Here is a 13400-nt window from a genome sequence, read left to right on the forward strand (position 1 = left end):
CTACAAAGGCAAAAAGGAGGTCACAGCTGAAGTACATTTACTGTACAAAGAAGTAAGAACAAAGAACCCAGAAATGGTGGAGTCCACAGTAGCAAGGGTAGTGTTGATGGCGTGCACACAGGCCCATCCAGGTACTCAATGTCCATGACATTGTATTGCTGATCCTAGAGAAAAGGTCTCTAATGACAGCAACAGGACAGTTGGGTTGGAAGATGGTGATGCAGATTGTAGCCAGCTTCATAACCAGGGGCTCAGGAGCTGTTCATCAGCTCTTACAGCCACAGCTCTGTCCCCATAGGCGTGACTCATCTCCCAGAACAGCAGGCCAGCACTGGATCCACCAGTGCTCCAGTAATACCCATAACAAGATGGTCTCAGGAACTGTGCACAAAGAAGGTCCCAAGTAACAAGTTATGGCTCCTGCTGTGGCCAGGGGCCCGAGGGCAGGAGGTAGAGTTGAGCACCAGTGTGACCAAAGGCTGTGTCACCAGGCAAGGGCAGGGAAGCAGTCCCCTAGAACATCCACTGGGAATGACATCCTCATGGAGGGGGCTGCCTTGGACAGGCAGGGGTAGGAGGAACACTGTGGAAGATCAGTCCATGGCTTCAGAAGGTGCTCCGGCTGGTGGGTCCCCAAGGAGGGACTTGTCCATTCCTTTGAACCACAGCAGGGTCGACACTGCTGTTCCAGGCACTGCCACTGAGAAACTGGTCAAAGAGACTCCAGTGATGTGATCTCATGGACATAAGGGCCACAACAGACAAGGAGCAGCTGTGTGAACACAGCCGAGGCTGATGAACACAAGCTTCTGAGAAGAGGCTGAACATGGGCCACAGGCCCAGAGGCCACTGAGGGCCATCAAGCACTTCAGGTCCTTCAACCTGGAGATGCTGTATATAGTAAACATCACCAAAAGCTTCAGTGCACAGTAGGGAGGGACAAAGGTAGGGGTCTCAAGTGTACCCACTTCCCTCCTCTCCTAGGAAGTGCTCAAATCCAGAGACAACATCCAAAGAGGGTTTGCAGGAGCCACATCCTTGCCTGTGTCCAGCATACTGGCCACCTTGGTCAGAAACAAAAGCTGAAGCTAAGATGGTACCCTGGCTCCATCTGTTTCCCACTAGCCTCTGAGCAGCATCAACCCCTCAGGCAAAGTGTTTGCTTCAATGCTGAAGCTGAACCAGTCAGTCCATCATTGCTCCGCCCTCCTTCCCTGACATCCTGAGCTCCCCCGATGACAGACAACATGGCCACGAAGAGACTTCCAGGATTCCCTGACAGGCCTTTAAAAATGTACAAAATGGGTGAAATGTTTTCCATATAAATAAAGGGGAGCTTGGCTCCCTCCCAGCCTGTAGTCGGGATTGGTTCAGACCAGGGTCCCTGTAGCACCAGCAGCCCTGCTGCATGGTTTGTGGAGCACATTCGTCCCTGCATGCCCCACCCCTCCATCTATCTCAGTTGTGGAGAAAAGCCTGGTGTATCACAGGCAGGGCTGTGGCACCAAGTCTTCCCTCACTCAGCAGGGCCCAGCGCCTGGCCAGGACTACCTTGGCGTGAGACCCCAGAGTCTGCACAGGTGGCACCCACAGGTCCTGCTAGGAGATCTTGCAGTTGCTCCGAGAGCAGTTCTGGGGAGGGCTCTGGGGGGGACGGATGGACTTGGATCTCTTGAGACTGTTGCCTTTGCTGCTGCTGCCCCCAGCCCCACTGGCCAGGGAGTAGGAGCGGCCATGCATCATAACAGCATTCATGCCATTGGCCATGGAGAAAGACTTGAGGTGGCTCTTGATAGTGACAGGCAGTGGAAGCTTGTCAATGAGGTGCACAGGAGTGCAAGAGACAATGGCACGACAGCAGAGGTCCTGCAGGCTGAAAACTGGGGGAGGAAGGGAGACAGAGTGAGGCCCTGCATGGGGAGATACTGAAGAGTGTGTGGTCCTCACACAAGGCAAGAATGAGCAAAGCCTGGCCCCAAGAGTCTCAAAGCTCTTGGTGGGGCTGGAGAGATGGCTTAGCGATTAAGGGGTTTGCCTACAAAACCCAAAACCAAAGGACCTAGGTTTGATTTCCCAGGACCCACGTAAGCCAGATGCACAAGGTGGCCCACACATCTGGAGTTTGCAGTGGCTGGATGTCCTGGCATGCCCATTCTCTCCTTTTTTCTCTACCTGTCCCCCCTCTCTAATAAATAAACAAAAATAAATATATTAAAAGAAAAAGCTCTTGGTGGCTTCCCTGGCTCAAGGCTCCCAGATACCCAGTTACTCTGCCATCTATGAGGAGTGTCCACGAAGTGACCCCCTTTTCTGTCTTCTTTGCCACAGTGAGAAGGGAGAGGCTTGGATACCCTCCTCTCTCCTGTGGCTTCGTCTTTTCTTTTTTTTTTTTTTTCGAGGTAGGGTCTCACTCTAATCCAGGCTGACCTGGAATTCATTGCATAGTCTCAGGATGGCCTTGAACTCTTGACCATCCTCCTACCTCTGCCTCCCAAGTGCAGGGATTAAAGGCATGTGCCACCACACCCAGCTCCTGTGGCTTCATCTTAAGGCAACATTGCGACCCCTGTTGGAAGGCACCCTGACAGTGAAATGTTTGTGATCAATAACTTGAGCTGACAATGACACAGACACAACATGCTGAGCTTTACATAACACCTCTGTGACACCCAGAGTAGTTAAATGTGTGTACACAGATGGCCACACATGAGCACATAGGTTTAGTTCTCACCATAGCTTAGTGAAGAGGCGACCTGCTCACTCTTACAGCTTGGGCTTGAATAAGCAGCCCAGATGACTGCAGCTCTTAAGGAGCCACCTCTATCGTAACTCCCCCAGAGATGCCCAAGGCCCTATCTCCCTACCCTTGACCCCCATGACTCCACCCACATCCCTGCCCAAACTGAGCCCCAGTCCCACCTCGATTAGGCCTCCAGATCTTTTCCATGCCATGCCGCATGAGCACAATGCGGGAGAGCTCAGTGAAGGACTCGATGACATTGAAGTTGCACAATGGGCTGACTTCAAAGAAAGTCATGCAGTTCTTCTCTGCATAGGCCCGGGCCTGCTCCGTTGGGACTTGCCTCTTGAAGGCCAGGTGAAGCCGATTACCAACCAGGATCCGGGGGACCCCAGGTGCATGCTTAGAAAGGTTCAAAATTCAGCACAGACATAGTCATAGATCACCCCACCCCTTGGCCATAGGCAGAGAGCTACCATTATCTGCATTCTGTGATAAGGCCAGCCTAGGAAGGTCTAGGTAGGCTTAGGCAGACAGCACAGCCCAGCTATTCCCCTGCTGAGCATTACTCCCAGGTTCGGGAAAGAGCGGGGACCCACAGTGGGCAGCACACCCAGATATGACCCAAATATAGCTGGTTCCATGCTCTCCCCTGGAGGGTGCAGACCCACATCTACCTCGTCAATCTCCTTGATCCACCGGTCAATGCCATCGAAAGACCAGCGGTTGGTGATGTCATATACCAGGAGGATTCCCTGAAAAGGAGATGGACAAACTTACCCACTGGCATGGCTGGGCCCATGCCTGGGAGAAACTTGCTAGACACAGGTCTCAGCTCCTAGGCACAGCCAGGAACATGGATCAGATTACTCTGTAAATTAGGAGCATGATGGGCAGGTGGGAAATGCGCCTGCCATACAAGAGGGCAGCAGGAGAGGAACATGAGTGAAACCGGCCAGCCAGGCCCACAAACACTACTCCCTTCCCAACCCTGAGGACACAAATGGGACAGAATTGACTTTTTTTTTTTTTTTCTCCAGGCTTGGCATTAAATCACTCAAAAGTCACACAGGCCTTTAAGCCACCCACCACTAGGTTGGGGTTTCAGGGAGTGGGAAGGTGCAGAGCTGCAAGACACAGCCAAGCTGCCTCCGAGTCAGCCCATCAGTGAACTCCGCTCCAGGGGCACCTGGGGCAGAGCTAGGCAGAGACCTCTCTGAGTTTTCCAACTCCAAACTTGCAGAGCTGGATGTCAGTCACTTGGGGAACAGTTTTTGGTGAGTTCTACCCACAGCCAGGCTGAGCAGGATTTGCTACAGGGTCTTTCCCGCCACATCCCTTAGAGACCAATTACTCAGAGCTCAGCTCTGGGCTGACTCCATCTGCCCCAAATATCTCAGTAAAGACACTGTCCTATGTTCTCCAGCAGGGGCAGATATGGAGCCCACCCAACACAGTTGTTGACACTGCTTGTTCAACCTCATTCCTTTGAAGGAGACTCAGGAATCAGAATTCACTTGGTAATCCAGGACTCTCTGTCCCATAGATCACACAAAAGAGTGAATAGAAGGGTACAGCTAAGAACAAAGGGAAGGGATGTATTATACTGAGCAAAGAGATGAGGGCTCTGAAAGCCTGTCCTGAACACACCCTGCCAATCTAGAAGATTCAGGTCAGCCCCAGGGCCTATAGAGACAAAGGTGAAAATTACTAGCACCCAAACCCTGTGGTCCTTGCCCTAGGCCACTGAGAAGAGCCAGATTGGTGGGTGGAAAATGTTAAGATTGGAGCTATCGAAATGGCTCAGAGGTTAAAGGCACTTGCTTGGAAAGCCTGACGGTCTAGGTTCGATTCACCAGTAACCATGTAAAACCAGATGCACAAAGTGGCGCATGCAACTGTAGTTCATTTGCAGTGGCTGGATGCCCTGGGTGCCCATTCTCTTTCTCTCTCTGCTTACAAATAAATAAATAAAAATAAACAAAAGAAATTACCTCATCGTGGTACGATTTACAATAAGTAATAAATGTGGCTGACATGGTGGTTCACATCTATAATTCCAGAACTTAGGAGGCAGAGGCAGGAGGATTGCTGCAAGTTCAAGGCCAGACTAGTCTAGTTGAGCTCCAGGTTGGCCAGAGCTACATAACAAGACTTCTGTCTCAACAAAACCTTCAAATGCTGGGTGTGGTAGCACATGCCTTTAATCCCAGCTCTCAGGAGGCAGAGTTAGGAGGATTGCTTTGAGTTTGAGGCCAGCCTGGGAATACAAAGTACACTACAGGTCAGCTTGGGCTACAGTGAGACCCTGACCCCCCCTCGGGGGGGGGAATCCTCCCAAACACCAATAAATAAACACACAATAATACACCTAGGATAAGCCAGTTGCTTGGGCTCTCATTTGCTGCCAAGGAAGGGTTTGACCTGGAGACAGGGCCACCCAAAGCATCATAGCATGTGGTCATCTGGCTCCTGAGGACTACTTGAGGACATGCCAAAGACAGCCCTCCAGAGTATCATCCCAGCAGGTGCATAACAATGATGGGGGAGCAGGAGTGTGGCTCAGGGGTAGCAGCATGCAGGAGGCCCTGGATTCCATTCCCCAGCACAAAGATGTGACTGAGTAGCACAGCACTTGCCCACAATGTCCAAGGCTCTGGATTCTATCCACAGCACCACAAAACTAAAAGACAAAAGTTCTTGGGCTGGAGAGATGGCTTAGTGGTTAAGGCACTTGCCTGCAAAGCCAAAGAACCTAGGTTTGATTCCCCAGGACCCATATAAATAGATACACAAGGGGGTGCATGCATCTGGAGTTCATCTGCAGTGGCTGGATACTCTGGCATGCCCATCTCTCTATCAGCCCTTCTCTCTCTCTCTTTCAACTACATAAAAATAAAAAAATAAGCCAGATATGGTAGTGCATGCCTTTTATCCCAGCACCCGGGAGGGCTGGGAGACAGGTAGGAAAGATTACTGTGAGTTGGAGGCCACACTGACTCTACAGAGTGAATTCTAGGTCAGCCTGAGCTAGAGCGAGATCCTACCTTGATAAACAAAAACAAACAAACAAAAAATTTAAAAATAGATAAAATAAAATAACTGATCAGGTTGACCTGGACTGGAAGAGCTCCAACTATACCCCAAAGCTATCCCAAGCCCTCCTGGACCACCCAGCATTCCCAGTTCTGCCCACACAGGCAGACCCTTGTTGGGACAGCCTGAGTCTATAGTAGGGATTAGAGCAGAGGGACAAAAGTGGTCATGGATGTCTCAGGGAAACCCACCTGGGATGAATGGCAAGCAGGATCGCCGAGGACAAAACCACCCCAAAGAAATTCTGTCACCAATTATGAAAAGGAAGAAGAAAGGGGGCCAGGCGTGGTGGCACACACCTTTAATCCCAGCACTCAGGAGGCAGAGGTAGGAGGATCATTTTGAATTTGAGTTAATTCCAGGTCAGCCTGGACCAGAGTGAGATCCTACCTCAAACAACCAAAAAAAGGTTAAAAAAAAAAAAAAAAAAAAAGGGCAAATAAACTCTTGTATTTTGCCACCCAGGTTTTGCATATGGTTTGCCCTTAACACTCACTGACATGGTGTCCTAAATGACATAGAAACACCCTGGAGAGCTCCCTGCTGGTTGCTGAATATTGTGGATCAGCTCTGGGTGGAACTTTCTGTGGCTGCCCACATGGGGCAGGCTGCAGAGCCTGTGTGCAACACTCAGAACCTTCTGTGTAACTCTGCGACAGTGTGCTGCCTATTCTATCCTAGGGGTCCTTTGCTCCCCACTCCCACAAAGGATCTAAAAAAAGGAGCAAAAAGCTAGCACTGTCTGTACTTCAGTGTAGAGAAATCAGTAAACATGCTTTTTTTTTTTTTTCTTTTCTGAGGTAGGGTCTTGCTCTAACCCAGGATGACCTGGAATTCACTGTTGTCTCAGGGTGGCCTGGAACTCAAGGCGATCCTCCTAGCTCTGCCTCCCAAGTGCTGGGATTCAAGGTGTGTGCTACCATGCCCGGCTTAAACTTGCTTTCTTGCAATATGAGGAGCTTTATAGATAGCATGTCTTCCTGCCATGTGCAGGAAGCTTCGTGCTCACACAGCCTTGGCTAGAGTGGGGAAGTCAGCCTTTCCACCATCTATCTCAGTGGCTTCCATCTAATTCCTGCCAGTTCCCTCTCCCACTCCCTTTCTCTTCTTTAGCACCCCAGGTGAGAAAAAAGCCTTGGAGCAGAAGAGCAGCAGGTAGGCTGGAATCCTGGACATTATACAGGCAGGTGCACGTGCATGGTCCTACTCAGAGCAGACCCATGAAATGTGCACTTGAACGTTTAACCTTTTTCTAGAGAGATCGTAGAATAAGCTTCCTACATGTCACCAAGGCTGCTCTGGCTATCTGGAGGTAGGGTCTGAACTTAAAGGTTCTTGTTAAAGCAGTAAAGGGTCTAAAGCAAGGTCTATTCACACAGTCTCAATGACTTCTGTATCTTCTGATCTCACAATGATAAACAGATCTGAAAGTATATGGGGAGGCCAAGGGACAGGGAAGATTAAGTGTGCCCTTCATACCACGCACATGCCTGGACATGCATAGTGTTCTCTCATAGGCAGGACGAGCCTCCCAACAACCTGTTCTGTGCTGAGGTCCAGCCCTTTTCCTGCTGCATCCCCTAGCACAAAGTCCATCTTCAACATTTCCAGTATGCAGAGTCCTGAGTTGTGATACAGCCCAGGTCAATTCCACAGCCAGTCATACTCCTCAGCAGGCTCAGAACTGCACATGTGAGGCTTCTGGGAGACATGGGAAAACCTCCTTTTGTTTCCAGTCAGGATGACAAGTGAGCTCGATGCTGACAGCTTGAGAGGCTGCTGCTGCAGTAGTCTGCTAGGCGCAGCACACAACTTGCAGCACTGTGACCACAGCCACTGGCCACAGCTATGAGAACAGGAATGGCTCATACAGGGACACTGGGGGCAGGTGGCATAGGCAGCTAGGAAGGAGGCTCCCAAGCTCAGAGAAGGGTTTCACGGGGCTGTCCTGTCCATATAGACTGGCTATTAAGGGGATGTATTTTCAGACAAGGTTGGGTGTGTTCAGGGTAGACAAGGGGACATATCTGCAGAAGTCAGGAAGAATGGCTGGGAATGCAGCTCAGTGGTAAGAACACTTGTCTATCATGGGCAAAGCCCTGAGATCAATCCCAAACAAAAAATTCCAAATGGAGTGAAGTGCTTAGGGAACTAGAAAGGGCAGCAACCCAGGTTCAATTCAGAAAGAATAAGAAGCATCCACTGAAAAACAACAAATGCTGCTTGTCTTACCTGTGCACCCCTGGAATAGGACCTGAAGATGGTGCAGAACCTGCCCTGGCCTGATGTGTCCCTGAAACAGACAGGGAGGGTCAGAAGAGGCCAAGGCTGTGGACCCGGCAGCATGCACATACAGCCCCAGGATGAGGCACTCAGTCTCACTCTGCACTCCTCCTGATAGCTCATTCTAGACGTTCTGGAGAGGTCAGGGGAGGGCAGTTATAGAAGGCATGTGCAGCCCATTTCAAAATGGTGACGGCATGGATCATGCCATGTCAGCGGTGGAACACCACCCAGACAGGCCACAGAGGGAGCCAGTCTCCATGTATCAGGTCAGTGAACCTCCCACATGGGCTCAGAAGCCAGGTACAATCAAGAACCCCAGACCTACGGGAATCCATGCCTTGACTTTGAAGTTCTAGAACATGCTCCTTTTTCTTTTTTGGAGATAGGGTCTCACTAGGTTCTCCAAAGTGGCCTGGTACTTCTGACCCTCCTGCCTCAGCCTGACTGCTGGGATTATAGATGTGTGCCACCATGCCCACTTGGTACCTACTCCTTAAGGTAAAGCTGTGGCTGAGGAACAGGCTGGGGAGAAAGGCCACAGTCACACAGAACAAGTCTTAATGGGCAAAATGGAAGCAAGACCTATCACAGAAAAGCCTCCTAGACTTCTTGTTTTTCTCATCATGGAGCAAAATCCCAGGCTACTGCAAGTAATGCAAATAGGCAGCTTCCTGCTCTCTCACTTGGCTTCCCATCCTTATTAGAGCACTAACTCACCAGAGCTCCAGCTTGACACGCCGGCCATCTAGCAGGATGGTGGTGGTCTTATAGTCGATCCCTGCAAGGAAGCAGACGGATGTCCATCAGCAACTGGCCTCCCTGGGAGGCTCCTCCCCCAGTTTGTGCTGCCAAGTAGAGAATCCTTCCCCACTCACACAGTGACCTATGAAAGAGCAAGGCAGGGATGCTTGCTGCCCTTGGCTGTGGTTTCCTCAGGGCAATAACCTAGCTCATACTATATAACAGAGGCAGAGCAGGAGCCCAAGTCAGGATGGCCTATCAGCTGTGCTCTGGTCATGCCAGCCTTTCCAAGGGCTTTGGGCCCATCACACCTGGAGAAAAATGGCTCATCTCCATCATCACCTACTTCATATGGACTGCAAAGTTGACTTCTTAAAGGCTAATGCATTTCTGAATGCTTGGGTTCATCACAGCACTGAAGTGTGTATGGAAAATCAACAAGGGTAATTGGCATTTGTTTATTTTGGTTTTTGTTTGAGACAGGGTCTTGAGATGTAACCCAAGCTAGCCTTAAACTCAACATGTAGCCCAGGCTGGCCTTGGAATCATGGATATTCTCCTGCCCCAGCCTCCCAAGTGTTAAGACCACATACATGTGCTACCATGTCCAGCTAAAATAATTTTTACGGAGTGTGGTGGTGTATGCCTTTAATCTCAGCATTTGGGAGGCAGAAGTAGGACTGCTCTGAGCTCAAGGCCACCCTGAAACTACATAGTGAATTCCAGGTCAGCCTGGACTAGAGTGGCCTGGAAAAACTAAAAAATAAAAATAAAAAAATAGCTGGGTGTGGTGGCACACGCCTTTAATCCCAGCACTCAGAAGGCAGAGGTAGGAGGATCACTGTGAGTTCGAGGCCAGCTTGAGACGACATAGTGAATTCCAGGTCAGCCTGGAACAGAGTGAGAGCATACCTCGAGAAACCAAAATAAATAAACAAATAAAAATAATAAAAGATAAAGTGCTGGTTTTCTAGCTAGGTCTCCAGAGGACCTATTTTTTATTGGGAGGCAGGGAGGGAGTTGGAGGTAGGGTCTCGCTCTAGCCACCATGCCCAGCAGTCGGGAGGCAGAGATAGGAGGATCACCATGAGTTCAAGACTACCCTGAGACTACAGAGTAAATTACCCAGCTCAGTCTGGGCTAGAATGAGACCCTATCTCGAAAAATCAGAAAGGAAAGAAAAAAAAAAAATTGCAACTCATATATCCCCTTAGGGATTGAAAGTTCTATAAAGAACTCCTTCAGTACAACAGGTTTTTGGGATTTTTCAAGGTAAAACTTCACTCTAGCCCAGGCTGACCTAGAATTCACTATGTAGTTTCAGAGTGGCCTGGAACTCACAGTGATCCTCAAACCTCCTCCTCCTAAGTGCTAGGATTAAAAGTGTAAGCCACCACATCTGGCTAATGCAACAGTTAAAAAAAAAAATTTTAAAAATGGACAAGGGGACTGGAGAGATGACTCAGTGGTTAAGGCACTTGACTGCAAAGACTAAGGACCTGGGTTCAATTCCCTAGTACCCACATAAAAAGCCAGATGCACAAAGTGGCACATGTATCTGGAGTTCATTTACAGTGGCTAAAAGCCCTAGAGTGTCCATTTTCATTCTCTCCATCTGCCTCTTTCTCTCTCTCATAAATAAATGAATGAATAAATAAATAAACGGGCAAGGGGGCTGGAGAGATGTATCAAAGGTTTAAAGCATATTGCTTGCAAAGTCTGATGGCCTGGGTTCAATTCCCCAATGTACATTTAAAGGCACATGCATTAGAAGTTCATTTGCAGGGCACCTTGGTGTTCTCTCTCAAATAATAATTTTTTAATGGGCAAAACCATGTCCCTACAAAAGGTATAGCAATGGCCAACATGTACAAGAAATTACTCCAATCAGGTATAAGTAAGCATACAAAACAGATCCTAGTACTACCACAGCTGCCTGGAAAGATGGCTACACTCAAAATGATAGACATAGGGACCCTTGTACACTACTGGGGATTATAAAATGATGGTTGCAACAACTGGGTGAGCATTCAATGCTACTGAGCTGTGTACATGAATGACTATGATGACTTTTTTTTTTTTTTTATAGGATGACTGGGTTCCAAAAGTAAAAGCAGGTAATGTCCTTGAGCATGCCCTTACATACAGTCTCCATGTTACTAACTTTTTTGGTTGTTTTGAGACAGAGCCTCATTCTAGCCTGGGTTGACGTGGAATTCTATAGATAGCCCCAGGCTGGCCTCCACCTCAAAGTGATAAAGTGATCCTCTATCTCAGCCTCAAAGTGTGCACTACCATGCTTGTTACTTATTTTATTTATTTGACAGAGAAAGAGGGAGAGAGAGAGAGAGAATGAATGGGTGTGCGAGGGCCTCCAGCCACTGCAAACGAACTCCGGACGCATATGCCCCCTTGTGCATCTGCTAACGTGGGTCCTGGGGAAGTGAACCTGGGTCTTTTGGCTTTGCAGGCAAGCGCCTTAACCACTAAGCCATCCCTCCAGCCCACTTTTTCTTTTGAGAAAGACAGGCAGAGACACGTGTTAAATAGCCCTGGAACTCACTATATAGACCAGTATGTCAAACTTGCAGAAATCCTGCTGTTTCTGCCTCCCAAATGTTAGTATTATAAACATGCAACACCATGCTCTGCCCAATTATTAGCTCTCATGATAAGCACTAAAGCAGGCCATGGTGGCCCACACTTATAACCTGCAGCACTCCAGAGGTTGAGGTAGGAGGGCTGCTGAGCTTGCAGTTAGTCTGGCCTAGAGACCTGCCTCAAAGAATATCTTAACAAAACAAAAACAAAACAACCAAATGGGGGTGTCTTGTACATGATCTCTCGGGACAGAAAGACATCCTAGGCCAGACCACAGTACTCGTGGGCCTTTCTCTGCAGCTTCCAAGAGAAGCTCTTGGGGATCACATTGCAGTGATTTTGACCTGCCTCCTAGAGAACAGGCTCAGAGTGCCTTCCTTTTCCTTGACTGTGCCCTTGGGCTTGCCTTGACACCAACTAGCCCCTAGATGGTGCTATGGTCCCAGTTCTGGCAAGGGAGTGGTGGATGCTGAGTAAATAGATTACAAAGACAGTGGGGTGAGCCAGTCATAGAGGCACACATGCCTTTAATCCCAGCATTTGGTAGGCAGAGGGTGGCCATGAGTTTGATGACAGCCTGGAACTACATAGTAAATCCCAGGCCAGCCTGGGTTGGAGTGAAGCCCTATCTCGAAAAAACAAGAACAGCAACAAAGACATAAGGAGTTCTGCGAGCGAGCCTGTCACTACCATCAACAGCACTATATTTAGTCGGCTCTGAGGCCCAGTACCCAGAGGAGTGCACAGCCTCGGCAGGCTTACCCAGCAGACATCCATTTGAAAATCAGACATTCACCACTCTCACAGAGAGGACCTATGAGGACAGTATACTCTTCTGGAACAGAGATAGTGCATAGCACTGGGGACCAGGCCCAACACCTCAAGAGAGATGTTGCTAAGGAAGGAAGGAGTGAGAGAGGGAGGGTCCTGTGCTCTAGCCATCAATCAGTCTGCTTTGCACACACTCAGCTTTCTTGTGCTCAGCAGGAGAATAGAGCTCTTTGTGAACACTAGCAAAAAACAATCTACACCACCACCATCAAAAATTACTTAGATCTGGGCTGTAAAGATAGTTAAAGGCACTTACTTGCAAAGCCTGCCAGCTCAGGCTTGATTCCCTAGTACCCAAGTAATAAAGCTAGACACACAGTGGTACATATGTAGAGTTCATTTGCAGCAGCAAGAGGTCCTGGCACACTCATATTCTCTCTCTCAAATAGATAATTAAAAATAAATAAATTTGCTGGGCATGGTGGCTCACGCCTTTAATCCCAGCACTCAGGAGGCAGAGGTGGAAGGATTGCCATGAGTTCGAGGACACCCTGAGACTCCATAGTGAATTCCAGGCCAGCCTGAGCTAGAGTGAGACCCTACCTCGAAAAACAAACAACAACAACAAAAAACCCCAAACAAACAAACAAAAAAAAGTGGACAGTGGGGTCTAGCTGAAGGCAGGTGCAGGCAGCTGGCCAAACAGAAGATACCCAGAGGCTTGGGTGCGCTCTTTGTGTTTATTCTGCTTAATCCCCACCACCTCAGCCCCAACTACTCTAAAAGCTTATGGTATGCTTACAAGTGAGAGGAAAATCCAGACAATAATCCAGAGGCTTCCCTTTGTAAAGGAAGCATCTCTCTACCATGGAATGGGACCATCAGCTACGCCAGTGAGCTAGTCCTGATTATTCAGTCATCCTACTCCCTCATGACAGCAAGCATTAATCACAATACTACAGCCAGCTACTCCCCCCACCCCCCCAAGGTAGGGTCTCGCTTTAGCTCAGGCTGACCTGGAATTCACTATGTAGTCTTGAGGTTACCTTGAACTCACAGTGATCCTCTTACCTCTGCCTCCCGAGTGCTGGTATTAAAGGTGTGGTCCACCACGCCTGGCTCAGCTACTTAAAATTTTTTTTAATTTATATGTAAGCGCTGGGGG

At 48.9% G+C, this 13400-nt stretch overlaps 1 protein-coding gene across 2 annotated transcripts in view; it reads right to left on the reverse strand.

The window, feature by feature from the left end:
- Positions 1–20: 20 nt before the first annotated feature.
- Positions 21–13400, reverse strand: part of Rab40c (RAB40C, member RAS oncogene family) — a 29352-nt gene continuing 15972 nt past the window's right edge. For both annotated transcript variants that reach the window (XM_045161165.1, XM_045161166.1), the window contains 5 exons: positions 8840–8900; positions 8069–8129; positions 3418–3495; positions 2920–3142; positions 21–1880 (listed from right to left, as the gene is read on the reverse strand). In XM_045161165.1, the coding sequence (XP_045017100.1) occupies positions 1600–1880; positions 2920–3142; positions 3418–3495; positions 8069–8129; positions 8840–8900 (704 nt within the window). In that variant the 3' untranslated portion in view covers positions 21–1599. The remainder of the gene's footprint in view (positions 1881–2919; positions 3143–3417; positions 3496–8068; positions 8130–8839; positions 8901–13400) is intronic.

This window comes from Jaculus jaculus, chromosome 11, assembly GCF_020740685.1.
Source record: "Jaculus jaculus isolate mJacJac1 chromosome 11, mJacJac1.mat.Y.cur, whole genome shotgun sequence".
Classification (NCBI taxonomy): Eukaryota; Metazoa; Chordata; class Mammalia; order Rodentia; family Dipodidae; genus Jaculus; species Jaculus jaculus.